We start from the raw sequence: 27,653 nt of genomic DNA, 5'->3' as shown, positions 1-27,653 counted from the left end.
TGACAAACACTGTGTGATATCACTTATGTGCGGAATCTAAAAAATTCAACAAACTAGTGAATATAATAAGAAAGAACTCTATTGACAGATATAGAGAACAATCTAGCGGTTACCAGCAGGAGAGGGATAATATGGGAGTGGAGAATGATGAAGTATAAGCATTTAAGTATAAAATCAGTCACAATGATATATTGTACAAGGGAAATAATAAGTATAAGTGAGTTAGAATGTATGAGTCACTATAGTATACACCTGTAACTTATATTGTATAGCAAAAAGAGTACTTCAATTTTAAAAATCAGGCCAAACAAACAAGCAAAAAAGATTAAGCATAAATTAATAAAATAGAGAGTAGAAAAATGACAGAGAAAATTCATGAAACCAAAAACTGTGTTTTTTGGAAAGATCAACAAAATTGACAAACTTGTAGCTCTATTGATAGAAAAATGAAGAAAGCTGAAATTACTAGGATTAGAAATGAAGCAGAGAATTTTATTACTAACCTTCCAGAAATAAAGATAATTATAAAGGAATGCTACAATATTGTATACTAGGAAGTGGTAAACTTGGATGAAATGGGCAAATCCCTAGATAGACACAAACTAACAAAACTAACTGTAAAAGTCAATAGAACAAGTTAAGAGATTAATTTTAGTAATCAAAAAACCACCCAAAAAGAAAAGCCAGGCTCAGATGGTTTAACTGGTGAGTTCTACCAAACATTAATATCAATTCTTCTCAAACTCTTCTTTAAAAACCATAAGAAGTAGGAACACTTTCCAACTCATTCTTTGAGGACAGTTTTATCTTGGTAACAAACCCAGACCAAGACATCACACACAAAAAGAAAACTACAGATCAGTATCTCTTATAAATATGGACACTTTTAATCCTCAACAAAATACTGGCAAACCAAATTCTGTAACATAAAAAAGAGACTTACATACCAAGACCAAGTGGAATTGATCACAGGAATGCAAGGTTGAGTTAACATCTGAAAATCTGTTATAGTGCTCCATATGAATACTAAAAAGACAAAAGCCACATGATTATCTCATCAGAAAAGGCATCTGGCAAGATCTGACATCTCTCATGATTAACACTAAATAGCAAGCAAACTAACAAGGGAAGGGAACTTTCTAAGCCCAATGCAGGGCACCTCCAAATATCCACAGCTACTTAATTGTGAAAGATTGGATGCTTTCTCTGTAAAATCAGGAACAAGAGATTGATGTCAGTTCTCACCATTTCTGTTCAACACTGTAGTAGGGTTCTAGCCAGGACAGTTGAGCTGGAAAAAACAAACCCTCCCCCCCCAAAAAAAAAGACGAGAAAGAAAATGAAAGAGACAAAAGAGAAAGAAGGAAAGAAAAACTATTTCTATTTGCAAATGATATAATTTTATGTATAGAAAATCCTTCAGAATCACTAAAATATTATTAGAACTAATAAACCCATTCAGCGGGATTGCAGGGTGCAAAATTAATACACAAATATCAGTTGTATTCTAAACATTTGAACAATCCAAAAGTGAAATTAAGATAACAATTCCATTTAAAATAGCACCAAGAAGATTAAAAAGTGATAAATTTAATGAAGCACAGTTTATAGTAGAAACTGTATAACAATATTGAAAGAAATTTAGGATGGAAAATCATCCCATGTTCTTGGATGAGAAGATCAAGTCTTCTTGGATAAGAAGACTTACTATATTAAGATGTCAGTACTCCCCAGAGTGATCATAAATTCAGTGTAATCCCTACCATATCCTAGGCTGGCTTTATAGAAATGGAGAAGCTGATTCCAAAATTCATAATGGAATTCCTGGGGCCCCGTAATAGCCAAAACAGCCTTGGGGAAAAAAAAAAAAACAAGTAGGAGGACTTTACACTTGCTGACTTCAAAACCTAATACAAAGTAATGGTAATCAAGGCAGTGTGGTAATGGGTTAAGGACAGAGAAAAAGACCAATAGAATAGAATTGAGAGTCCAGAAGAAAACCCGTGTCTGTGGCCAACTGATTTTCAACAAAGGTGCCAAGACCATTGCCCTTGGTAGATCATATTTGTTATACTTTTCATGATCCCTTCTTTCTTTCAAAAAACAAATGGTAAGTCAAAAAAATGTTTTTTATTGTTTCAGCAAAGAAATTTGAAAGAATGTAGGAACATCCTTTTTCCGTAGGAAAGGTGGTCTGGCACTATTGAACAGAAATGTTGAATGAAGAAAATGGTCTCCTTTGAGTAACCAAAATATATTCATCTGCTTCTTGTATGTCTTTGTTTTCTAGGCAGCACAGTCAGTCCTGATTTCCTTATTTGAACTCAATACCCCAGAGTTTACAATGTTATTAGGAGCTTTACCAAAAACTTTTCAGGATGGTGCTACCAAACTTCTTCATAATCACCTTCGAAACACTGGCAATGGAACCCAGGTCTTTTTTCACTTGTTTTATTTATTTATTTTTTTGTCCATTGTTTAATGTGATGGATGGTTAACAACAGTAATTGCTTTCTTTTTTGCGGGAAGTAAACTTTGATCCTAATATGTAATTTTTGCATTTGCATTAGGCAGCATTTCCTAAGCAGAAATAAATATTGTCCTGGAAAGAACAGTCCTTAGGTCTCTAATTTTTCTATTATTATGTGGTGTGCGTTAGGGTAGTGGTGAATGGTGACCACGGTATGAACAAGGAAAGTGAAATATAGCAGAACTTAGATGAGAACTTAGATCAGTGCAAGCCCTGAGAATTAGAACATGCTCTTTAGATGAACCAGTCTTTATTGGAGGACCAGCAAGGATGTCTTATTCCAGGAATAACAGGCCCAAGGAGGGTAGTGCTTTAAAGGACATGTTCACATTTAATAATTACAGGCTTGTCAGTCTACAGGTGCTTGAATAATACAAGAGTTTATTTTGGAGAAGTAAGATCTGAGTAAATGAAGTGTTAATGTTATATCTAAATGGTCTTGAACTATTTGCATAATATGCCAAAGAATTGAACTTGGGTTTTAAAAAGACAAAGCGGGCAATACCTTTGATAACGCGTAAAGGAGAAAGCAGATGCACTTATGTCAGGAGTAAGGTAAAGTGGAAGGGGGAAAACAATGTGAGAACCATTCCTTGTGACCAAAGTCAATTATTTTTTTAAATGGGAAGGGGGAATTCCCTGGTGGTGCAGTGGCTGGGATTCTGTACTTCTACTGCCAGGGCCATGGGTTGACTCTCTGCTCAGGAAACTAAGATCCCGCAAGGTACATGGGACGAAAACTTAAAATTAAAAACATTAAAGGAGAAGATATTGTTTTATTATTACCTTAAGAGATAGGCAAATTGCTAATATGACCAGATTTTACTTCTTTGATGTCTTTGTAAAAATCATTTGTAAATCAAACTGAAGGAGGAACAAAATTTAAGTGATTGTAATGATTGGAGGTAAACTTCTAGATGTTCAAGCTGGTTTTAGAAAAGGCAGAGGAACCAGAGATCAAATTGCCAACATCCGCTGGATCATGGAAAAAGCAAGAGAGTTCCAGAAAAACATTTCTGTTTTATTGACTATGCCAAAGCCTTTGACTGTATGGATCACAATAAACTGTGGACAATTCTGAAAGAGATGGGAATACCAGACCACCTGACCTGCCTCTTGAGAAACCTATATGCAGGTCAGGAAGCAACAGTTAGAACTGGACATGGAACAACAGACTGGTTCCAAATAGGAAAAGGAGTACGTCAAGGCTGTATATTGTCAGCCTGCTTATTTAACTTCTATGCAGAGTACATTATGAGAACACTGGGCTGGAAGAAGCACAAGCTGGAATCAAGATTGCCGGGAGGAATATCAATAACCTCAGATATGTAGATGATACCACCCTTATGGCAGAAAGTGAAGAGGAACTAAAAAGCCTCTTGAATGAAAGTGAAAGAGGAGAGTGAAAAGGTTGGCTTAAAGCTGAACATTCAGAAAATGAAGATTATGGCATCTGGTCCCATCACTTCATGGGAAATAGATGGGGAAACCATGGAAACAGTGTCAAACTTTATTTTTTTGGGCTCTAAAATCACTGCAGAAGGTGATTGCAGCCATGAAATTAAAAAGACGCTTACTCCTTGGAAGGAAAGTTATGACCAACCTGGATAGCATATTCAAAAGCAGAGATATTACTTTGCCAACAAAGGTCCGTCTAGTCAAGGGTATGGTTTTTCCAGTGGTCATGTATGGATATGAGAGTTGGACTATAAAGAAAGCTGAGCGCTGAAGAATTGACACTTTTGAACTGTGGTGTTGGAGAAGACACTTGAGAGTCCCTTGGACTGCAAGGAGATCCATCCAGTCCATCCTAAAGGAGATCAGTCCTGGGTGTTCTTCGGAAGGAATGATGCTAAAGCTGAAACTCCAATACTTTGGCCACCTGATGCGAAGAGTTGACTCATTGGAAAAGACTCTGATGCTGGGAGGGATTGGGGGCAGGAAGAGAAGGGGATGACAGAGAATGAGGTGGCTGGATGGCATCACTGACTCGATGGACGTTAGTTTGAGTGAACTCTGGGAGTTGGTGATGGACAGGGAGGCCTGGCGTGCTGTGATTCATGGGGTCAGAGGGAGTCGGACACGATTGAGCGACTGAACTGAACTGAACTGAATGATCGGAGGAAGGAATTGGCTTAGGGCAGGAAGCTAATTTAAGATTGTTAATTTAGAATCTTGTTTAATTATTGAGGAAAAAAGATTGTTGTGGTAATATTTAGGAGAAGGAATAGCTGAGGATAACAACAACAACAAAGAACTTAAAAGAGCTAGATTGCTGAATGGGAAGAAAGTTTTTCCCCACAGAAACTAGAGATACATACATGAGTATTTTAAAATAATGACCTAGCAAGGACTTCCTTGGTGGTCCAGTGGTTAATAATCCGCCTTGCAGTGCAGGGAACATGGATTCAGTCCCTGGTCAGGGAACCTGGGATTCCACGTGCCATGGAGGAACTTGGAGGAACTTGTGTCTGCGTGCCACAATTAAGGCCCAACGCAGCTAAATGAATTTTAGTAATAAATTAAAAGAGAACAGTAAAATAGTGACCTGGGAACTTCCCTGGTGGTCCATTGGTTAAGATTCTGTGCTTCCAGTGCAGGGGTATGGGTTTGATCCTGGTTGGGGAATTAAGATCCCACTTGTCTCATTACATAGACAAAAAAATTTTTTTAAATTTTTTTAAATACATAAAATAATGACCTGTTAATATAAATCTGGCTCTTTCATGTATTCAACATCTTGACTGTATGGCTTCCCTAAGAGCCTGTCATATGCTCACGTTTATTTGATTCTTGTCCATCAGGGTTCCATGGGAAGTCCTTTGACAAGACCAGCACCACGGTCACCCGCCAACTGGTCCAGTCCTCTCACTTCTCCTACCAATACATCACAGAATACTTTATCTCCAAGGTAATAGAAGGATTGTTTACCATCATGGTTTGTATATGCAGATTCCCATTCTTAGAAAAACTGACATCAATATAAATCCAGTTGATTACTGCTTAACTAAAATGTCTTGGACACATAGAAACTTAGCAAATTAAAACAATGTTCGGTTTATTCCAAAATGAATCCTTTAGATGATAATAATATATAGGATATGGAATTCTTTTTCTTGTAAGTGACAGGAGAACTTATGGACACAGCTTTTGGAAAAAGCGAGCAGTAATTAAACATTAAATACCACAGTTACTGTTTGTTTCTCAGATAAGCTGTATAAATCCATTACTTTCCAGTTGATATAAACGATGAGATCAAGTTATAATGAAAATTTAGATCTAATATCGGCCAACCACCTGTTAAAAATAGAAAACAAAATTAAGTTTATAGAAAAAAAAATGTAAAAATAAAGAAAAACATAAAGGAAAGGTTAAATATAAAATGGCAGTATGTATACTTCTTAGGAAAAAAATGTGATCTTGAGATTGATCCTTCATGAGACTTGTGAAATTTTCACACACTTGAGCAAATCCCACATGAGCTATATTTCAGAAGTTATTAATTAACTCATTAATGGATTAACATTTTTTTCCCTTCTCCTGGTCTTTAAAAAATGGCTTAGTAGCCATTATTGTCCTTGTCAGCTTGATTTTTGTTATTAGCCATGTAGCATAGTCTTCATCATATTCATTACAATTAAATGTTTCATTATATTGCAAAACATATTGCAAACTTGCCATCATATTTTTTCCATGCCTATGCATATGTGATAATTATGATGGCTAAATTCCAGACTGAGTTGAATTTTAGAATCTGATTATAGAATTCATATTTCAGTGGGACTTCCCTGGCAGTCAAGTGCTTAGGGCTCTGTGTCCACTGCAGGGGGCACTGGTTCCATCCCTGGCATCAGGGAAGTAAGATTCTGCATGCCTCATAATGTGGCCCAAAAAAAAGAATTCATATCAGTAACACTTACATTAAACATTCTCAGTCGTCTTATGTATTTGTGTAAAATGTATTTATCTCCTCTTCAGCAGTACCCACTGGGGTTAGCAAACTCTGTAAAGAGTCATATGGTAAATATTTTAGACTTTGCAATCAGGGAAGTCTTTGTCAGATCTATTCAACTCTGCTGTTGTAGTGTGAAATAGCCATAGACAATAGCTAAATAAATCAGCATTGCTATGTTCCAAAATAATTCCTGGAAGATCCCCTGGAGGAGGAAATGGCAATCCACTCCAGTATTCTTGCCTGGAAAATTCCATGGACAGAGGAGCCTGGCGAGCTACAGTTCATGGGGTCGCAAAAGAGTTGGGCACAGCTGAGCACGCATGCGTGCACACACACAATTTGAGTTTTATGTAATTTTCTTGTGTCATGAAATGTGTTTCGATTTTTTTCTCAGCTACTTAAAAATGTAAAAAAAGTTCTTAAAGTGAAAAGAAAAACCAGTTGTCAAGGGCTGTGCCTTATAGAGTCACTATAAACTGCCCTTGATGAGCAAACAGGGGAACATGCTTTCAGAAGCTTGCGACTGAGCTGCATCTGGCTGTTTTAAGAAATAAAAAAGGGGTGCATATGCCGAGCCTCCTTCCTCATGACCTTTGCCATGGGCGGAGTTCCTCACACTGGCTCCCGGCACATACTCTTTAGCCATTTGTACCTGTCAGGTTTTGTTTTGCTAATTATGCTTTAGAACATATATGTTCTCTAACTCTGTCTTTATAAACATCCTGTGCCATTTCCTCAGATGTATTTGTATTTTAAAACTACACAGAAACAAAAATTAATTGTTGTCTTTTTCATAGTGCTTTTGATTATGACACAGAAAATATGAACTCTGAAGATATTTATAGCTCTCTTAGAGGTGTCACTGAAGCAATTCAGAATTTCAGCTTCCGTAGTCAAGAAGATATGAATGAACCATTGAAAAGAGATTCTAAAAAAGAGGATGGCGATTCAGTGAGTATTTGAATATTCTTACATTGCACACATTTTCACTGAGTTTTAAATTTTGTTTTTAAACTTTGCTTTCTGTCATTTTCAGATATAAACTTCCAGGAGTCACTCACTCAGTATTTACAGAGTAGCTGCCTTGCTCCAGGCTCTGTTGTGCATCTTAGATTTACAAGGCATAGATGCTGCCCTCAAGTTCCTTGTGGAGTTTCAGATAGAGATTAGTGCTGTAGGAAAGATGGCATTTGCATTGAGACCCAGGTAGAGCCATACGCGATCTAGGAGAGGAGCATTCCATTAAGGAAATAGCAGGCACAGAGACGCTTAGGTGGGATCAGGCTTCGTCCAGCTGAGAACCAGGACGGAAGCCGGTATAGTTATGAAAGCACATGCATTATGAAGGAGCAGCGACCAGAACAGCCAAATCCCATGGCTCTTGTAGGACAAAACAAAGTGTTTAGACTTTTTGAAAATTCCTGTTCAGTGTGGTGATATTTTCATCAGTTGATGTGGTTCCAGTTAAGAATGTTTTGGCCCATCTTTCCAACTTTTGTAAATCTTACTGTTCAGTTTGTTATTTCTGCCACTATATAAAGAGCTGTTGGTATTTTTTTACTCTACTTCAGCTCTTCTCTGACATCTTACACTTTTCTAAGAACAAGCTGTCCCACCATTTCCTGTGGAACCTGTGGTTTCTCAGTGTTTGCACAGTTGTGGAACGCTGCGGTGCTTTAGCAGATCTCTAAAGAGCCCCCTCTCTGCCTCCTGACTTCTTTCTTGCTATTGTTTTTCTCCCTGTGCCTACATGGCAGATGGGCCAGTAAACTGACTGCCGAAACCCTATTTACTACTCGTATTTGAGGTTCCCTGCCTCACAAGTTGAGTGTGGTAGCAGTGAGAGGTTAGGAAGCATCACTGCATGATTGAGACTTCCCTCCTAGAGGAGCAGGGGCAGTGCCAAGCAGTGGATTCTGGCAGGGGTGAGTTTGCCATTTACTCACTAGTCAGATTACCATCTGTAAACCTCATGTCTGCCTAAGGAAACTAGGGATGTTACTGCATACCTTAAAAAATTACTATGCATATAATAAATCATGTGATTCCATCCAGCCCAGACCTCTCTTCTGAGTTCCCGATCCATACATCTAGCTTCCTGTTTAAACTCCAGATCTTCCCCCCAAACTGTTCTTTTCTCTCTCAGTTAATACAATGCTAGTTGCTCAGCCAAAAACCTTGGACAGACAGTTGTCCTCATCTTGTCTCAGTTTCTCATCCTCCCTACTCAGTCCATCAGGAAATCTGTGTACTCCGTCTTCAGAAACAAGCCGCAGTCTACATGGTAGAATTTTTTCCCTTGTTACCTCTGCAGCCTCATTCCCTGCTACTCTCTTCTGCTCGAGCCACTTGCCTCCTCACTGTGCCTGAGTGTGCAGGGCATGCGCTTTGCCTCAGTGCCTCTGTCTAGGCTGCCCCTCTGCCGTAAACATTCTTACCCCAGATAGCCACGGCCAATCTCCTCGTTGCCTCCAGGTCTTCTCTGCAGTGGCTTCCCAGCGAACCTTACTCTGACCACACTGACTCCCCTGCAGCCTTGGCACTCAGGTCCCTTTAATACTGCCCTTGCCTGCCATACGAGATTCACCTCCTACTGTACCACATACGTAACTCACTCATTACATTTTCCTAATGTCTCTGTCCCTCAGCTAGAATGTCAGCTTCATGAGGATAGACAGCATTCTCTCGTTTGTTAACTAATATATTCTCAATGCCAGTAATGATGCCTGGCATGGAATACGTGTACAGTAAATATTTAAAGAATATTTGTAGAACACCTTGCTACTGGCATAGCAGCACATGGTTGCTCAGTAGATGGTGGTAATGGTGATATTGATGGTGGTAATTGGTATTTTGATAAGTTATGTTAATGTGCCCAAACTCCATCATGCAGCATTCCAAAAGTCATGCTGTCCTTTGTGGCCTCTTTTTCCTTAAGTAGGCCTTCTTAAATTCGGTTTTCTTATACTTTATTAACATACTGTCATTATAGAATTTACAACCTTAATAATGAAATCTAGCAGCTTTTAGTTCTGTATTTCTAATGAAAGTTGTTTTGTATCTTTTACTGGCATAGAGAAACTTGCTAATCACATTGTGTATATTTGATCCCGCCCTTGATAAGGAAACTGTAGGAGTCATTCAGTTCAGTTCAGTTCAGTTCAGTCGCTCAATCGTGTCCGACTCTTTGCGTCTAACACTTTGCGACCCCATGAATCGCAGCACACCAGGCCTCCCTGTCCATCACCAACTCCCGGAGTTCATTCAGACTCACGTCCATCGAGTCAGGATGCCATCCAGCCATCTCATCCTCTGTCGTCCCCTTCTCCTCCTGCCCCCAATCCCTCCCAGCATCAGAGTCTTTTCCAATGAGTCAACTCTTCGCATGAGGTGGCCAAAGTACTGCAGTTTCAGCTTTAGCATCATTCCTTCCAAAGAACACCCAGGGCTGATCTCCTTCAGAATGGACTGGTTGGATCTCCTTGCAGTCCAAGGGACTCTCAAGTGTCTTCTCCAACACCACAGTTCAAAAGCATCAATTCTTCGGTGCTCAGCTTTCTTCACAGTCCAACTCTTACATCCATACATGACCACAGGAAAAACCATAGCCTTGACTAGACAGACCTTTGTTGGCAAAGTAATATCTCTGCTTTTGAATATGCTATCCAGGTTGGTCATAACTTTCCTTCCAAGGAGTAAGCGTCTTTTAATTTCATGGCTGCAGTCACCATCTGCAGTGATTTGGGGACCCAAAATAATAACGTCTGACACTGTTTCCACTGTTTCCCCATCTATTTCCCATGAAGTGATGTGACCAGATGCCATGATCTTCGTTTTCTGAATGTTGAGCTTTAAGTCAACTTTTTCACTCTCCTCTTTCACTTTCATCAAGAGCCTCTTTAGTTCCTCTTCACTTTCTGCTGTAAGGGTGGTGTCATCTGCATATCTGAAGTTATTGATATTTCTCCCAGCAATCTTGATTCCAGCTTGTGCTTCTTCCAGCCCAGCGTTTCTCATGATGTACTCTGCATAGAAGTTAAATAAGCAGGGTGACAATATACAGCCTTGACGTACTCCTTTTCCTATTTGGACCAGTAGAGACAGCATTCTTTCATGATTCTTATTTGCCCTCATGGCTATGGTTTCTTTACATCTTTTCTAGTAAACTTTGACTTTCTGAATGTAAGTTTTAGCTCATCATCGTGGATTTCCATTACTTAATTTTTTTCAGCTGGTTTTTGTTATCTTTTCAAAACAGCCTTTCAAGCAGTAGGTAAATACCTTTTTAGACTTTCAAACAGATATTTGAAATGATTTAATTTGCTGTGCCTTCCTCTTCCCATTAATAGATGTGTGGCGGTCCTGGGATGTCTGACCCAAGAGCAGGAGGTGATGCTACTGACTCAAGCCAAACAGCCCTTGATAATAAGGCTTCACTGCTCCATTCAATGCCTGCTCACTCCTCTCCACGCTCCCGAGACTATAATCCGTATAACTATTCAGATAGCATGAGTCCCTTCAACAAGTCCGCCCTAAAGGAAGCCATGTTTGATGATGATGCTGACCAGTTTCCTGATGGTATGTCCTATCTGTATTCGGAGGACTGGTAATCAATGACGCTATAGAATATACATGTTCTTTTTGTGTAATTCCCTAAAAAGGAAGGATCTCTGAGGCTGGGAATGTTCTCTGCCATCTTCTAGGAGCTCATTTCTATTGGTTTAGTAGTTTTCTTCTCCATAATAAAAGACAGATTAATCATCCTAATATCATCCTTGAAATCAAGAAAACTTTAGTTTTCCCAGGAACAACTGAAACCAGTCACATGTTCATTTAGTTATTAATTTTTATACAGAGTGACAAAACCCTTTAAAGGGATACCCATTCTTTACTGTGAAGTTATAAACTCTCTAATCAAGGATTGAGTGTGGGAAAAGGTATAATCAAGATTTAGAGCTGTGTGTGTGTGTGTGTGTGTGTGTGCGCGCGCGTGCATGCGCGCGCTCGCTCAGTCGTGTCAGACTTTGAGACCTGGTGGGACTATAGCCCACCAGGCTCCTTTTTCCATGGAATTCTCCAAGCAAGAATTCTGGAGTGGGTTCCCATTTCTTTCTCCAGGGGATCTTCCCAACCCAGGTCCCCTGCATTGCAGGCAGATTCTTTACCATCTGAGCTCCAGGGAAGTCTGGGTCTAATCATAGTATGCTGTAAGATTTGGATAAGATATATAGAAACTGATTATGAAGTGTAAAACAGTGCAATTAGTATTTTCTTTGTTTTTAATAATAAGGAATTGCATATTTCCTCTGTAAATTATGTGATTCATTACTTTATTGAACTAAAGGCTTAAGTAATCTTTAGTAATATGTAACTATATGTAGATAAACTTGAAAGTCTCCCCTTCAACACTGCCTCATGATTTTGTAATTAGGTATTAATAGTTTCTGGTATTCCTTTATTCCCTCAGTGTTGCTGTCAGTGAACTTATTTTTGCATAAACTTTTGTGCACATATACAGATAATTTTAAGAGAGTTCTAGAGAGAATTGCTTAATTAAAGGATATGTAAGCCTTAAGTTTTCAGAGTTACTACCAGTTATCAACTCAAAACACATGGCCAGTTTAAGTAATACTGATTTCCTCATCAGTCCAGAATGTTTAAGTTTTTTTATGTTTTATCATTGTGATAGGTATAAAATAGGTTATCCTAATGACCAATTTCTTTAATTGTTAGGAAGACTGAAAAATTAGCTCTCAATTTTGTTTTTTTAATTTTTCTGATTTTGAAGAGTAGAAAGATCTCTTCACTTCTGTATTTATTTACTATTGCAGTCGATAAATCATATTTTTACCAACATGTCATAGTAAGTGACTGAATATATCACAAATATCACAAAGGCAAAATAATGACAATATACCAAATTCCCTAAATTACATAAGAATCTATAAAATTGTGACCATTATGCACTCTGGTGTGTTTTAATCTGTCATATATAGTTGACTATGCTGTTGAGGTTTAGTCACAATAGCAGCATAACAGGAGTGTGTGAATAAACCAGACATAGCAGCAACGTTCCCTTGGATCCCTGAGTCATCCCAGCAGCTTGGTGGTGGAGACCTAGCTGTAACAACTTAATTCTCTTCATATTTTTGATGCACAGCAGTCACAGCTGCTTCATCTCCCATCTATGTGTGTGTCTATGTGTAGGGTTGCTGTTTTTTTAAGTATTATTTCAAAATAGGCAAAACCTTAAAAGTTGTGAATACAGTTCCTTCTTCTTGAGAAGGATCAAAGCCCGACAACCCTAAAGGAAACCAGCCCTGAATGTTCATTGGAAGGACTGGTGCTGAAGCTGAAGCTCCAGTACTTTGGCCACCTGATGCGAAGAATCAACTCACTGGAAAAGGCCCTGATGCTGGGAAAAATTGAGGGCGGGAGGAGAACGGAACGACAGAGGATGAGATGGTTGAGTGGCAGCATCGACTCAATGGACATAAGTTTGAGCAAACTCTGGGAGATGGTAAAGAACAGGGAAGCCTGGTGTGCTGCAGTCTGTGGGGTTGCAAAAAGTTGGATACCACTGAAAGAATGAACAAAAATCAGAAACAGGATATTTAGTTTTAAAATACCTTCCCCCCCAAAAAAAACCTACTAATTACAAAATGGGTAACTTCACAGTGGAGAAGCCTAGGAGCAGCACCATAATTAAGTAATCAAAGTTATATCACCAGCCTGGGGGCAAAGTCAAATGGTGTGTTAGTCAGCAGATGCACTATCGCCTCTGTGATACTGATGCCAAGAGCACATAATCTAAATCTGATCCTAAGAAAGTATCAAACAAACCTTGATTGGGGGAAATGCTACAGAATAACTGGCCTTTAATTTTTAAAAGTGCCACGGTCATGAAAACCAAGAAACAGCTGAACACAGAAGGAGATGTGAAGACTAAATGCAACATGACCTTCTTATAAGTATAGACATATAACTTACATATAGACACATAATTTCCTGTTGTATTCAATGGGCTATAATGTTTAATTATCATTCTTTATTTTGATGCTCAAGTTGTTCTTGATTTGACCACCAGGATCCCATTTAAGCTGGCTTTGTGTCCTTTTAACATGTGCCCATCCTTACGTTGTGACACAGTATAATCTTACACTGTCCTTACTTCAGTCCTGGAACCAACCATTTCTCCAAGGATCAATCCTTGGTTTCTTTTAATAGAAAATGATCTTTTAAGACTAAAGTTTGGGCACTTGTTATACTTCCTCTAAGTGACTAGAGCTAAGGAGTATGTATGCATTGATATATATCTATTTCTGTATCTGTCAAAAGCTGTATGTTTGTACCAGTAACTCCAATTCCAGTCTAGCACCATGAGATTAATTTTAGTTTCTCTCTTTGCATGCTGATAACCCCTGTGAGAAACCTGACTTCCGTTATCTTTAGTACGTTTACTTATTTGATCAGCCCTCCTGTGTGCAGCCGGTTCTCCATCCCAACCACCACTTCCTCACTTGTACACATGCATGCCTCACCCTGCCGGGCTCCCCCTTCCACGTGGACACTGATACCCAGTGCCCTTCTGCTTGGGCTATTGACAGATCACACCTGGTTGCCACTACATGGGGAAACGCTTCTTATTCTGGCTGAACTCTGAAACCCCTACCTTTCCCCTTCTCACATGTGGAAACCCTCCTTACTCTGCCCATGAATGTGTCCCCAGGCCCGTAATTTTGATGAGTGAAAAAATACCTTCATTTTATGAGATTGAGGAATTGTGTTTTTACCAACTTCTCATATTAAAAGAGACTCGATATATCACAAGTATCACATCACAAAGCCATAATTGTGACAGCGTAGCAAGATCACCCCCTACTCTAATTTTCTTCTCCTTTACTAAAGATCATCTGTTTCCTATTTGTTAAAGGAAAATATCTTTGGAAATTAACTGAAACCTAAACTGGGTTGAATAGTTCTGAATTTGAGAACGTTATTTCTTCACAGCATAATACTTGATTGACTTCTGAAACACAAGCCAGACCTTTTATGTTGAGTAAACACTCTCCAAAGATGGATAAGCCTCCTACTAAACCAAAATAGTAGTTTGTCCAGGCTTTGTGCAGCAGTTATTTTCATTTATTGTCTGTTTTCTTTTTAAAATCTGAGGTGAAGACTTTGACATTATTGTGAATGTTGCTGACATTATCCTGTTTAATAGATAGACCTCAATTTTGCTGTTTTTTCTTTGATACCCTGGCCCCAAGTAAAATTTCTCCTCTTCTTTTTGTTTTCACAATCTAAAACTTTTGTTCAGTTCAGTTCAGTTGCTCAGTCGTGTCCAACTCTCTGCAACCCCATGAACCGCAGCATGCCAGGCCTCCCAGTCCATCACCAACTCCCGGAGTCCACCCAAACCCATGTCCATTGAGTCGGTGATGCCATCCAACCATCTCATTCTCTGTCGTCCCCTTCTTCTCCTGCCCTCAGTCTTTCCCAGCATCAGGGTCTTTTCCAATGAGTCAGCTCTTTGCATCAGGTGGCCAAAGTACTGGAGTTTCAGCTTCAACATCAGTCCTTCCAAAGAACACCCAGGACTGATCTCCTTTAGGATGGACTGGTTGGATCTCCTTGCAGTCCAAGGGACTCTCAAGAGTCTTCTCCAACACCACAGTTCAAAAGCGTCAGTTCTTCTGCGCTCAGCTTTCTTTATAGTCCAACTTTCACATCCATACATGACCACTGGAAAAACCATAGCCTTGACTAGACAGACCTTTGTTAGGAGATAACTATTTTCTTCAAGTGAGAGTTTCTATGAAAGAAAATTTGTTTTAAAACTCTGAGATGCTCTTATTAAGTATCTCTCTTACTCACATGTTCCTATACATGTCACAAACAGATACATACATTAGTGATAGATTTATTAAAATAACAAGACAAACCCACTCATAGCCACTTCTAATTATGACCTTTGTAAAGTTCACCAGGGACTGTAATATTCCAGAATATATACTATCTCTGGTGAGGATAATACTGTTATTCAAGAGAAACTCATGTTTTAGACCCAGATTATCATTCTGACCCTAGGAGGTGGGTGCCGTTTTCCAGTTCTACTGATAAGAAAACCCAGCCTCCACAGTTTAATTAAGAGTGTGATCCCGTCCCACAAAGGCTGAGAGAGAGAGGCTTGGTGAGACTCCTGAGCCTCTGTTCTCTTCACAGAACCACAATGCCTTTCTGTGTTAGAAGAGGAAATACAGTTGACTGTACTTTATCAACAAATAATTTGTCCTTTCTTTGGCAGAAATTATGTTCCTGTCAGTCATCTGTCCAGACCATTCTATGTGACAGATCATTTCTAATTATCTTCTAGAGTAATTACAAAGCCCGTATTCATGAAGAAGAGAACCGAGTTCCTTTGAAACAAAGCGCTTTCTTGAGATTTCCCTTTATTCAGCTGAAATAAAATGCACTCTTAATCAGAATGATTTTCTGACGTCTTTGAAAGTCTGATAATGTAACTTCTCAGTGATTCTTGAGTTTGTAGAGATGTATTTATCCTGCTGCAGTCGCTCTTGTTAAACCAGCAACATTGTTCTAATGTTGGTCTATAACAGGTGAATTCATTGTAAGTTTATTTTGTTTCTCCAAATTAAGATCTTTGAACTGAAATTTCTTATTTTTCATGATTTTGCTCTGCATTTCTTAAAAATTCTTCTTAATTTTCCAAAATCCTAATTTGGTTCTCCTCAGTGCTTATTCTTTCCAGATTACCTCAAGTGATAATTTCAGTAGTCACATTTTGTGCTGTCATGTATGAGTATTTGGGGATCAGAGGTTCTTAGTGCTCTTATTATAGTTCCCTGAAAGTTGTCCTAACACATTTCCTTTTTTATAGTCAGTGTTGTCATTTTATTTGGTTCAGTTTCCCTTTGCTATCATTGTTAGTTTTATTCCAGTAGAAGTCATCTGGGAACTTCAGTGGAGGTTCAGTGGTTAAGACTCGGCACTTCCAATGCTGAGTGGGGCCATGGGTTCAATGCCTGGTTGAGGAGCTAAGATTTCCATGCCATGGGGTGCAGCCAGAAGGGGAGGGGGGGGAATTCATCCGTTCCGGTAGTTCAGCTTGGTTTTCTTTCTTCAGATTTCTGAGTCCTCTTAAGTGAAATAGAGCTTTTCTTTCCGTAGTTATAGATTCCCTGAGATCTGTAATGTCAGGTAATTGGTATTCTCTCGGTCTGTGGCCAACCAGCCAGTAGGATGTGCACAGTAGTGTCTATTTTTATGGACCAGTAATGAGCCATCTGGCAGACTACAACCTCCAGGGTCACTTTAGGGAAACGTGCAGTTTCCTCTTGAACCTTTCCTTTTGTTGGCTGTGACCCTCTCCAGAAGACTAGAATGCTCATGCCAAGCAGAGCCACAGAGCATATGGCTCCACAGTGTCAGACGTCTTTTCTGGAGAGGCAGTGACCCCAGGTGGACCTTCTAGGCCCAGGCACCATGGTCTGTGGTTATTTTATTCCAGAGACGGGGTTAGAAGGGAAAGGAATCTATGGCACAAGCTCAGCTCACGCAAATGCCTGCCCACATCCCTTAAAACCTGAATTTATCATGTATTTTATCATCAAAAGAATTTAGGAAGAACTCTGGTGTTTTGTAATGTTCTGAAGTGAACTTTTGCATTGAATCGTCTTTCCTACAAAGATGACTCAAAGCATTATGTGATGACTGTTGAAAAATAAGCAGCATGTCCTTTAACATTCAGAAAATTAATGAGTTCATAATTATACTTTTAAAAAAGAAAGCAGAAACAAATGAAAACTCCTTGATAACCACTGGGCCCAAACTCTTGACTCTGAACTCCTTTTCAGAGTAATCAAAATAGCACTAGTTGACAAACTCACGCTCAGAAAAATTACAACACATTTTAAACTCCTAATAAAGTAATTAATTCAGCCCCTTCAGTGAGTGAAATCTTTAATTCAGAGATTGACAGACAGAGAACTTTACAATGGTAGGATCAAGCTGTTACTGGTTAAATCCAGTGATCACTATTGGTATCGCTAAAAATGGAGTACCCAAACCCTGTGAGCCTCTTGGCATGACAACATAGAAATGCATGCTGAAGTGAGTAAGGATGAAATGATACGATTGGGATTTGCTAGAAATATTTGAGAAAAATAAGTGAGAGTGGGAGCAAAGTTGATATAAGAATGGTAAAATCTTAGTTTTTAAGTCTGGGTGATGGGGGTTCATAATATGATTGGGGATTCATTATACAGTTCTCTCTCATGAATTTTTATCATAAACAGTTTTAAGCTAGCATTGAGGTTTTGGGGATGACAAATGGAAAATAATCTTAGTCATTTTTCTTTGCTTTTTTTTATAACCAACTTTCTGTTTGTGTCTCAAGATGTTATAAAGTTATCATCCCCATCCTTGTGAAAGTTGCCCTCTAAAGTCACAGAATTAACATCACGTCCATATGACAGATCTTTCCCTAGACCATTCTGACCTGGTTGCAGAGTTGTTGAAGGAGTTGTCTAACCATAATGAACGCGTAGAAGAAAGAAAAATCGCCCTGTATGAACTCATGAAACTGACACAGGAAGAATCTTTCAGTGTTTGGGATGAACACTTCAAAACGATATTACTCTTATTGCTTGAAACCCTTGGGGATAAAGAGGTAAGTGGCAGAACATATAAACAATAGCCTGTTTTTGTGCCTTGGGTTGCCTGTCATTTCCTATTAATCAAACACTACACATATTTGGCATTTGGGGAAATGAGTCTTTGCTGCTGCTTCAGTGTGCATGAAATTTTCACCATAAAATACTTTTTCTTCTCAACCAAGTATATCAATGATTTTGAGCAATTAACCACAGGAAAAACGTTGCTGAAATAAATTTTTATTCAAACATGCAACTTTTTTTGCATATTTGAATCAATTATTCAGAAGTAAAATTTTTTTTTGATAGAGCTAGTGGTTCTTCATTTGAGAAGTGTAAGTTTTCAGCTGGAGATGTGAAAGCTTGATTACGTAATATACCACATATTTTATGCAGTTCTCTACAGTTCCCTCAACCTATATTAAGACCCTTGCATTCAGTTCAGTCGCTGAGTCATGTGTGTCTCTTTGCGACCCCATGTGGACTGCAGCACACCAGGCCTCCCTGTCCATCACCAACTGCCGGAGTCCACTCAAACCCATGTCCATTGAGTCGGTGATGCTATCCAACCATCTCATCCTCTGTCGTCTCCTTCTCCCGCCTTCAATCTTTCCCAGCATCAGGGTCTTTTCCAAAGGGTCAGTTCTTCGCATCAGATGGCCAAAGTACTGGAGTTTCAGCTTCAGCATCAGTCCTTCCAATGAATATTCAGGACTAATTTCCTTTAGAGTGGACTGGTTGGATCTCCTTGCAGTCCAAGGGACTCTCAAGAGTCTTCTCCAACACCACAGTTCAAAAGTATCAATTCCTCGGCTCTCAGCTTTCTTTATACTCCAACTCTCACATCCATCCATGACTACTGAAAAAAACCATAGCTTTGACTAGACAGACCTTTGTTGGCAAAGTAATGTCTCTGCTTTTAATATGCTGTCTAGGTTGGTCATAACTTTTCTTGCATTACAACATTAAAATGTTTCTTTTTAGCCTACAATCAGGGCTTTGGCATTGAAGGTTTTAAGAGAAATCCTAAGGCATCAACCAGCAAGATTTAAAAACTATGCAGAATTGACTGTCATGAAAACACTTGAAGCACATAAAGACCCTCATAAGGAGGTGAGTTATCTAACAGTTAAATTATTATTTTGTTCTCAGTACTTTTGCTATTATTGTATGAAACATAATAAATGTGTTTGGAAAGTGCCCTTGGCAAACATTTTCTTTATGACCACTTCATGTTCAAGGTAGTATCTGATTGAAAGGCAAAAATAAGTTCTTTTCTGTTAAATTAGTTATGTTGATATCATGGCATTTTATCCAAAATAGGATAACTCCAGGATATAAATTATTTGATTTTATTTTCTCTTTTCACTCACTTTTAGATTTCCACTTAAGAGTTTACCAGTCGTAACTTCACTTTCCATTTACCAATAGGATTTGTATTTTTAATAACTAATGGAAATAAGAATCGTTGTTATTTTAAAGTGGTAAATTGCCTTGAAGAGCTAGGTATCTGTTAAAAGAGTTTATTCAATAAAACACTTTTTCAGCTTTCCTGAAAAAGTCCTATAAACCTGTCTCATTACTTCATTGTTAGGATATCCCCACCATAACCAATGGCATTGATGAGACAATCATAAGGACTTTTATTAAAATCTTAGAAATAATTAGAAAAGCCAGTTTCAAATAGGGACTGCAGTTCTAAGAGAGAGCATTAGGTGTCTCTAAGACATAAGCAAAAGACAAGTCCAGAAAAAGGAAAGTTAAAACAGCAATGAGACAGAATAGATTAAAGCTCAGTATAAGAACCAAAACTGTAAAACTCTCAGAAGAAAGCATAGGTATCAAACTTTGTTACCTTGGATTAGGCAGTAGTTTCTTATATATAATGCCAAAAGTAGAGATAACAAGGGAAAAAGTGTAAATTGAACTTTTATCATAATTAAAAACCTTTGTGCTTCAAAAGACACTCTCAAGAAAGTAAAAAGACAGCCCACAACATAGGAGAATGTTTTTGCAAATCATGTCTTATAACAACCGTAATATATGAAGAACTCTTATACCTTAACAATCAAAAGATAAATAACTCAATTTTTAAGTGAGCAGAAGACCAGTTGACACTTCTTAAAAGAAGATATACAAATTGCCAATAAGCACATGAAAAGATTCTCAGTCTCATTCATCTTTAGGGAAATGCAGCTAAAACCATACTGAAACAAAACATTTCACATACATGACAATAAGAATATCTTGATGATGCTATGAAGAAATCAAAACCATCTGAGTTAGTCACCTTTCAGAAGCTATGACTGAATCTTGTGGTATTATGCGCCATGACTTTTAAATCTACTTGAATTTTTAATCCAGTTTTTAAAAATCCAGCTGGTGTTTGAGTGGTACATCTGTAGCATCTTACTGAAGCCTTTAACAACAACAAAAAACTATGTAATATTTATAGTTTAGTTATCCACCTTCTGAGCCAAATAAGGCCGGCATCATACCAATTTTTACAAAAGAAAATTGATATCCTTAAGCTATTACAGCCAAAACTAGCCCTTGGTCTACTGACTTCCAAGGGGCTTCCCTCGTGGCTCAGTGGTAAAGAACCTGCCTGCCAATGCAGAAAACATGAGTTTGATCCTTGGGTCAGGAAGATCCCCTGGAGTAGGAAATGGCAACCCACTCCAGTATTCTTGCCTGGGAAATCCTGTGGACAGAAGTACCTGGTGGGCTACAGTCTGGAGTCGCAAGAGTGAGACACAACGTAGCAACTAAACAACAGCAGCTTCTGATATCCAGTGTATCTTCCACTGTTCCTTTATAAACCTCTCAGATTGAGAGCGTAAGTGAGACAATACCAAAAATAGCCACAGAAGCAGTAATCGTTACATCTTTTCAAGAGTATCTTTAGAGATTACAGATTCCGATAAAAATATAGGTAACTTTTTCTTCTTGCAAAACCAGCATCTTACCTCCCCAAATCCAGTATAGAAGGAAAGAAAATCATGAACAGTAGGGGAAATAGATTGTTAATTTGATAACATATTAATGGAATGACTTTTATTTTATTTTGTAATATGATAAAAGGGGCACAAGCCATCCTGGAGTTGAGGGTCCTAACAGTGAGCAGGGTCTCAGCATGGCTGATGCTGAGGACTCCCGTGACAGGATAGTCTAGGTGGACAGAGCCTCCGCTCCCCTGCAGAACTTGACCACAATACCGTGTTCAAACTGCTCTAATCATTAAACCAAGCCAGCATTGAGAGAGTACAGAAAAATAAAGACATAGTCCCCAAACTCCCAAAATTCATATAGATTTTATACATAGAAACCTTTTGATTGCAGGCACAGAAATTGCTTTTTGGTATCCCCAAACCTTCTATATTACAGCACTGAGTAAAAATGTTACCCAATAAATACATGCTGTTTATTTTTTAAAAAGAGAACACAGAAGAAGGAAGAATGGTATAATAAAGCCCCATGTATCCGTTTATTTACTTTCATGTTTTCAAAGAAAACTCCAGATCCCATGTTGTATTATGTATTTCATGAAATGTGCACACCCAGGACACAGCATACATTTTACAGAATCACTTCCCCGCTCAGCATTGCCCTCTGTCCTAGGTGGTGAGATCTGCTGAGGAGGCCGCGTCAGTGCTGGCCACTTCCATCAGCCCGGAGCAGTGCATCAAAGTGCTGTGTCCCATCATCCAGACTGCAGACTACCCCATCAACCTGGCTGCCATCAAGATGCAAACAAAAGTGATTGAGAGAGTGTCCAAGGAGACGCTTAACCTGCTTTTGCCAGAGATCATGCCAGGCCTAATACAGGTAGGCAGTAAAACTTGGAGAAAGAAGCTGTGTTGATACACTGGGGATTCAGTTATTTTAGGTACTTGGCCAGGCAACACCAGTGTCACGACCAAGCCTTCCTGCTGTCGTGGGTGTTCAGAGCCAAAGACCTGATAGCTAGCGGGTGTGTGTGTGTGTGTGTGTGTGTGGTGTGTGTGTGTGTGTGTGTCTGTGTGTGTGTGTGTCTGTGTGTGTGTGTGTCTGTGTCTGTGTGTGTCTGTGTCTGTGTGTGTGTGTGTCTGTGTGTCTGTGTGTGTGTCTGTGTGTGTGTCTGTGTGTGTGTCTGTGTGTGTGTGTGTGTGTAGGGGTGGGGGGTTAGTATACACATAACATAAAACTTACTGTTTAGTGTGGTAGATGAGCATTTAATGTGGTTTTCTGCATACAAACCCATACATATAAAAACCCTTTAACAAAAATGGGATCTTATTTTGTGACATGCTTTGCTTAAGTTAATCAAAGACTATGAACCTTTTCCATAGAATGGAACCTTTTACTATTCCATTCTAATAAATAATATACTGCTGCTGCTAAGTCGCTTCAGTCGTGTCCGACTCTGTGCGACCCCATAGACGGCAGCCCACCAGGCTCCCCTGTCCCTGGGATTCTCCAGACAAGAACACTGGAGTGGGTTGCCATTTCCTTCTCCAATGCATGAAAGTGAAAAGTGAAAGTGAAGTCGCTCAGTTGTATCCGACTCTTAGACCCCACGGACTGCAGCCTGCCAGGTTCCTCCATCCATGGGATTTTCCAGGCAAGAGTACTGGAGTGGGGTATAATTTTAATGACTACTATTAAATAGTGTGTGTGTAAGATGCCATCATTCATTTCTTTGTGCATCTATAGTATTAGCTTTGTGACTCTGTTCTAAGCTGCAGCTACTAAGTTGTGAGGTCCTTGAAGATAAGATCCAAATGTCTTCCTTCTTTATCTATGCTTTGGTGCTAAGAACAGAATATACATAATAGGTGTGTGTCACGCATATAGTAGTGGACATGAATAAATGTTTGTTGGATGAATAACTTAGAGTAATGGTAGGGATGGGCCAGATGTTAATCTAATTCAGCCTGGATTAGAGGAGTACCCTGACTGCCAGGCCAAGGAGGTTAGGTTTTATTCATTCGTGAGGAGCTGCTAAATACGCTAAAGCTGAAGGCTTTAGAAAGGTTAATTCAGAGACTTTTGCAGGCACTGGGGTGGCCTCAGAGCCAGAGATTGTAGCTTACCAGGCTAAATAAGAAAGACCCTGATAAAACAGGCTGACAGTGGAGTGGGGGTGCTCAAAGGGAAAGGGAGGAGGGAAAGGGACGTCGCTGCCTGAAAAGGTGAAAAGTTAACTTCACCCAGTCAGTAAAACTTTCTTGTCAGCATGCTTGACATCTCCTTTCTGAGTTGTAGTTCTGTTTCTGTGCGGTGGTACTTTTCTCAGATCCTGCAGGAGTACTAACAAGGATCTCTTCCCAGGGTTATGATAATTCGGAAAGCAGTGTTCGGAAAGCTTGTGTCTTCTGCCTGGTGGCTGTTCATGCAGTAATTGGTGATGAACTAAAACCACACCTCAGTCAGCTCACTGGCAGTAAAGTAAGTAGGGCTGCTCTCTCCTAAAGATGGTGGCCATGGGTCGCTCTTCAAAATATACTTGTTTGTGTGTGTTGAAGGGTAATTTGTTACTTGACTTTTAATTAGGCTTTAAGCGTCCATCCTAATTGCTCTTAATGTTTGCACTTTAGCTATTTGTACTTTCACTTCTGTCACTCAAGTGAAGTCAGCGGTTTGGTAGGATGGTTGGTAGATTGCTGTGAAAAAAATGTCTACTGCTTCTGGTTGTTCCTAATCACCAACTCACTCTTCCCACTCTCACACTCAATTCTTAGCCCTATGACTGTTTAAAAATAAATAGAAAAAGAAGAAAATAATAAATAGCAGTTGGAAATTCCCTGGATGTCCTGTGGTTAAGGGTCTGTGCTTCCACTGTAGGGGGACAAGGTTCTGTCCCTGGTTGGGGGCCTAAGATCCCACACGCCACATAGTACAGCTGAAAAAAAGAAAAAAACAGAGTAAATTGTGGTTATATATTCATGTGTCCTGTGGTTAAGGGTCTGTGCTTCCACTGTAGAGGGACAAAGTTCTATCCCTGATTGGGGGCCTAAGATCCCACATGCCACATAGTACAGCCGAAAAAAGAAAAAAACAATAAATTGTGGTTATATATTCATGGATTTATATGTACCAAATTATGGAACACTAGAACATTGTAAAAATTCTCCCCTGTGAATTATGATAATCAAATATTTGTTCTCATTCTCTTTCTGCTCTTATTATGATCACCATAAATGTTTAATTTTTATTTGATATATTAAAATAAATTTTACAATTGGTCCTTAAGATGTGAAAATCATCAGTCTTGTTTTCTTCATTTCTTTGGTATCATCAAAACCTTAAATCTGTTCTAAAGGGTGAAGATAAACTATGATTTTTGAATTATGGTTTATGAACCAGTTAGCAGGACCCTCACCTTCATTTAAAGTTTCCACAAATCCTAACAATTGTCTTTACTATAATCAAAATTATTTTTTAAGTAGCAAAAGGGAATAAGAAATACATATAAAGGAAAAAGAACTCAAATATATACCTTACATTAAAATCTATACAAGTTATAGATAGATTAAAGCAGTGATTCCTAACCTTTTCTGTATTACAGACCACTTTGAGCTTCGGGTATAATCTCATTAAAAATAAACTTATGCAGAAAATTTTATACCTAGTTTCAGAGGGTTCAGTGAGCCACTGAATGCTGTGGATACTGGGTTAAACCATTGGGTCAAAGAGTAGATGTTAAGAAAAGCAAATTTTGAACAACTGTGTGGTTTTCAGAGGGAAAAGTTTTCTGAGTTTGTGCAAAGTTAGGTCCTGATAAGCCAGAGTTATCTGTAGAAGAATTAAAATTCCTCACTTTATCAGCATACTAGGCAGCCAGTAGTAATGTTGCATGTGAAGACAATAAGAAGGTGGGAAAAATATTTGAGAATGACATTAGGTTCAAAAAAAAAAAAAAGTGAAAAACAGAATTGTATGTGCTTTGATTCCAAACTATAAAAATATGATCTCATACAGTACAGACTGAAAAATGACAGGATATCAAAAACATTCCTGTGAGGAGAGTGGTGACATAGTTGTCTGTGGTCTTGGGTGCTGGAACTCAAGAGCCTAATTTCGTCTCCTGGCCCACTGCTCTCTACCCTTTTGACCTTAGGCAGGGATGGTACATCCTGAATCTCAGTTTCCTCATCTCTAAAATGTTGTGAAGATAAAAAGATAGAATGTAAGGCGGCATACTGTATAGCACATAATGCTCAGATGTTTACCGTTTTTGTCCTAATGGTGACTTCTTTAAGTGTTACATGTTCATCACGCTAACAGTTTTTGAAAAGGCATGCTGGAATACTCAGTCATGCACAAAACTAAGACTTAAAATTTTTTTTTTAATTCTTAATTATCAACAATAGTGCATTATAATAACCCCTCAGTCTAAAATACCTTTTGAAGCTCACATATGTGTATAATTTTCTTTAATGAGCATCTCAGGATAATTTAGAGCAGCTTGCTCAAATGACATGTGTTTGGCTTGAATCTGCAGATGAAGCTACTGAATCTTTACATCAAACGTGCACAGACAGGTTCTGGAGGAGTTGACCCCACTACTGATGTTTCTGGACAAAGTTAGTGAAGCTGACAGAAGTGAACCAGGTCTCTCAAAGAAAGGACAGACAGACCACCCTCATCAATGAAAAGAAATTTTCAAATACATCTTTTGAAACTTACCATTGTTTCCCAGTTTTAGTTTTTTGTTTTGTTTTGTATTTTCCGTAACAGAGGACTATCCTCAGTCTGCATGTAACTTTTACAATAGTTATTCCAAATTCAAGAAGAAGCAGTATTAACATCAGTTGATCAATACAAAGTAATTTTTAATCTAATTCATCATTTCACACGTTTGTACTTCTTTGTCTTCCCATTAACCTTTGCCAGTGTTAAAATTTGTATAATTTTTTTTTTTAATGCTGGTTAAACAGGAATGCTTAAAGCTTTAAAGTTTAACAGTCTAAAACTTTCTTTTTGGCCTTTATTCAAATGCAGAATAATATTTTTATTGCTACTTTAAGTTTTGTTCCGTATCATGTCCTATGCTAGAAATACTGAAATGATGTGAAACAAAGCAGGACTGATTTGAACTCCAGCTGGACTCTGTTGGTGTGATGGTGATACATGTCATTAGTTGCAACTTCTTTGGGGTGATCCGTAGTTTAAAACTAAGACCTCAAAGAATCGTTACAGAACCAGCCAGTTCTGTAAAGCTGGTATCGTTTGTTGGTTGTTGACCTTGCCACGTTTATTTAAAACCATGTCCCCTCTCTGATCCCTTAAGAAAGCTGCACCAAATCATCAGCCTGTGTTTTTCTTGTTACTTATTCAAGTAGAAGGTTTCATTGCAGGGTTTTTTGGTTTGTTTATCTTGGTTGTGAATGATGCTTTTTTATTTATTGATATCAAATTCACTTATGAATAAACTTGATAATGGAAACAGACAAAAAGAAAGCAAGTGCATGTGTGTCCTTGACCGTCTTCTGTTTCTCATTTAATGAACAAACTAATGATTGCGACATGGGAGTCGACCAGCACCTTTTCTTTATGTGGTGGAACCTGGTTTCCTTTTGCCATGATATTGTCTTACTTGAAAACATTGATCCTGATGAGAGAGAAGATGGTGCCAAGGCTATTATTATCTTCATGTAATAGGCTCAAATTCTCTACCTCTTCAGGGCTAATACTTTTAATTGAGCTGCTGCCTATATAGTGTCTTTAAGAAAACTACTAAAAGGGTGATCTTCTGTTACTTTTTAACAAATTTTTTAATCACCTTTTGCTACACCTCTTATTTTCATGTGCAGCCAACTTTCAAAAATTACCAGTTTTGGTGAAAGGCAGATTAGATCATATGGAACCAGGATACTAATGATTTCTTACCTTGACTTTTTTTTTTTTTAATCTTAACATAAAGTGAATTTGACTGGAAAGGCAAATGGCTATTAGGGAAGCAATTTGCTATTGTTAACAGAGTTATCTGTACTTTCTTTGTTTAATTGAAAAACAATGTAGAAATGTATGTAAAGAATTTAAGACAAGAGTACTGAATGGATGATTTGTCATAGGATTTTACCTTCCTTTGCTTTTGTTCTAGCAGCAGGAAAATAGTTTCTCTACATCACCGCCCCCCTTACCTGTAACAATTTTGTTTTCTACTGTTAATTACATTGTGTATTTATAGTTCTATGCTTACTGTTGTGCATATACTGGCAATAAAACTGTACATAACATTACTTGAAAAAATTAACAATGTATATCAGTTGTTTTTCTGTCTTACTGTGTGACAAGTCACTTATCTCCTAACTAGGATTTTAAAAGCTTTTAGAAAGTCCTATATCAGTGTTGTTCTCATGAATTTGTAAGTGCATCTGAAGAGAAAAGATTTGTCAGGAGTAGCAACCACAATCCAATGTATATATCTCTAAATGCATGTATATATTATCACTTATCCTTAAAAAGGGAAGGTATTTTAAGCACTGAACTTGTCTCAGTAATGTTT

The 27,653-nt window shown here is 38.5% G+C and overlaps 1 protein-coding gene across 23 annotated transcripts in view; it reads left to right on the top strand.

Annotated features, from left to right (window-relative positions):
- The window catches only part of CLASP2 (cytoplasmic linker associated protein 2), a 188,135-nt gene extending 160,545 nt beyond the window's left edge, over positions 1–27,590 (top strand). For all 23 annotated transcript variants that reach the window (XM_068982068.1, XM_068982065.1, XM_068982067.1 and 20 more), the window contains 9 exons: positions 2,291–2,434; positions 5,335–5,441; positions 7,283–7,436; positions 10,835–11,063; positions 17,984–18,177; positions 19,145–19,273; positions 21,782–21,988; positions 23,474–23,590; positions 25,647–27,590. In XM_068982068.1, coding sequence (XP_068838169.1) covers positions 2,291–2,434; positions 5,335–5,441; positions 7,283–7,436; positions 10,835–11,063; positions 17,984–18,177; positions 19,145–19,273; positions 21,782–21,988; positions 23,474–23,590; positions 25,647–25,733 — 1,368 coding nt within the window. In that variant the 3' untranslated portion in view covers positions 25,734–27,590. The remainder of the gene's footprint in view (positions 1–2,290; positions 2,435–5,334; positions 5,442–7,282; positions 7,437–10,834; positions 11,064–17,983; positions 18,178–19,144; positions 19,274–21,781; positions 21,989–23,473; positions 23,591–25,646) is intronic.
- Positions 27,591–27,653: the final 63 nt, after the last annotated feature.

This window comes from Capricornis sumatraensis, chromosome 10 (genome assembly GCF_032405125.1).
Source record: "Capricornis sumatraensis isolate serow.1 chromosome 10, serow.2, whole genome shotgun sequence".
NCBI classification, from domain to species: Eukaryota; Metazoa; Chordata; class Mammalia; order Artiodactyla; family Bovidae; genus Capricornis; species Capricornis sumatraensis.
This window is presented reverse-complemented; position numbering and strand designations above follow the sequence as displayed.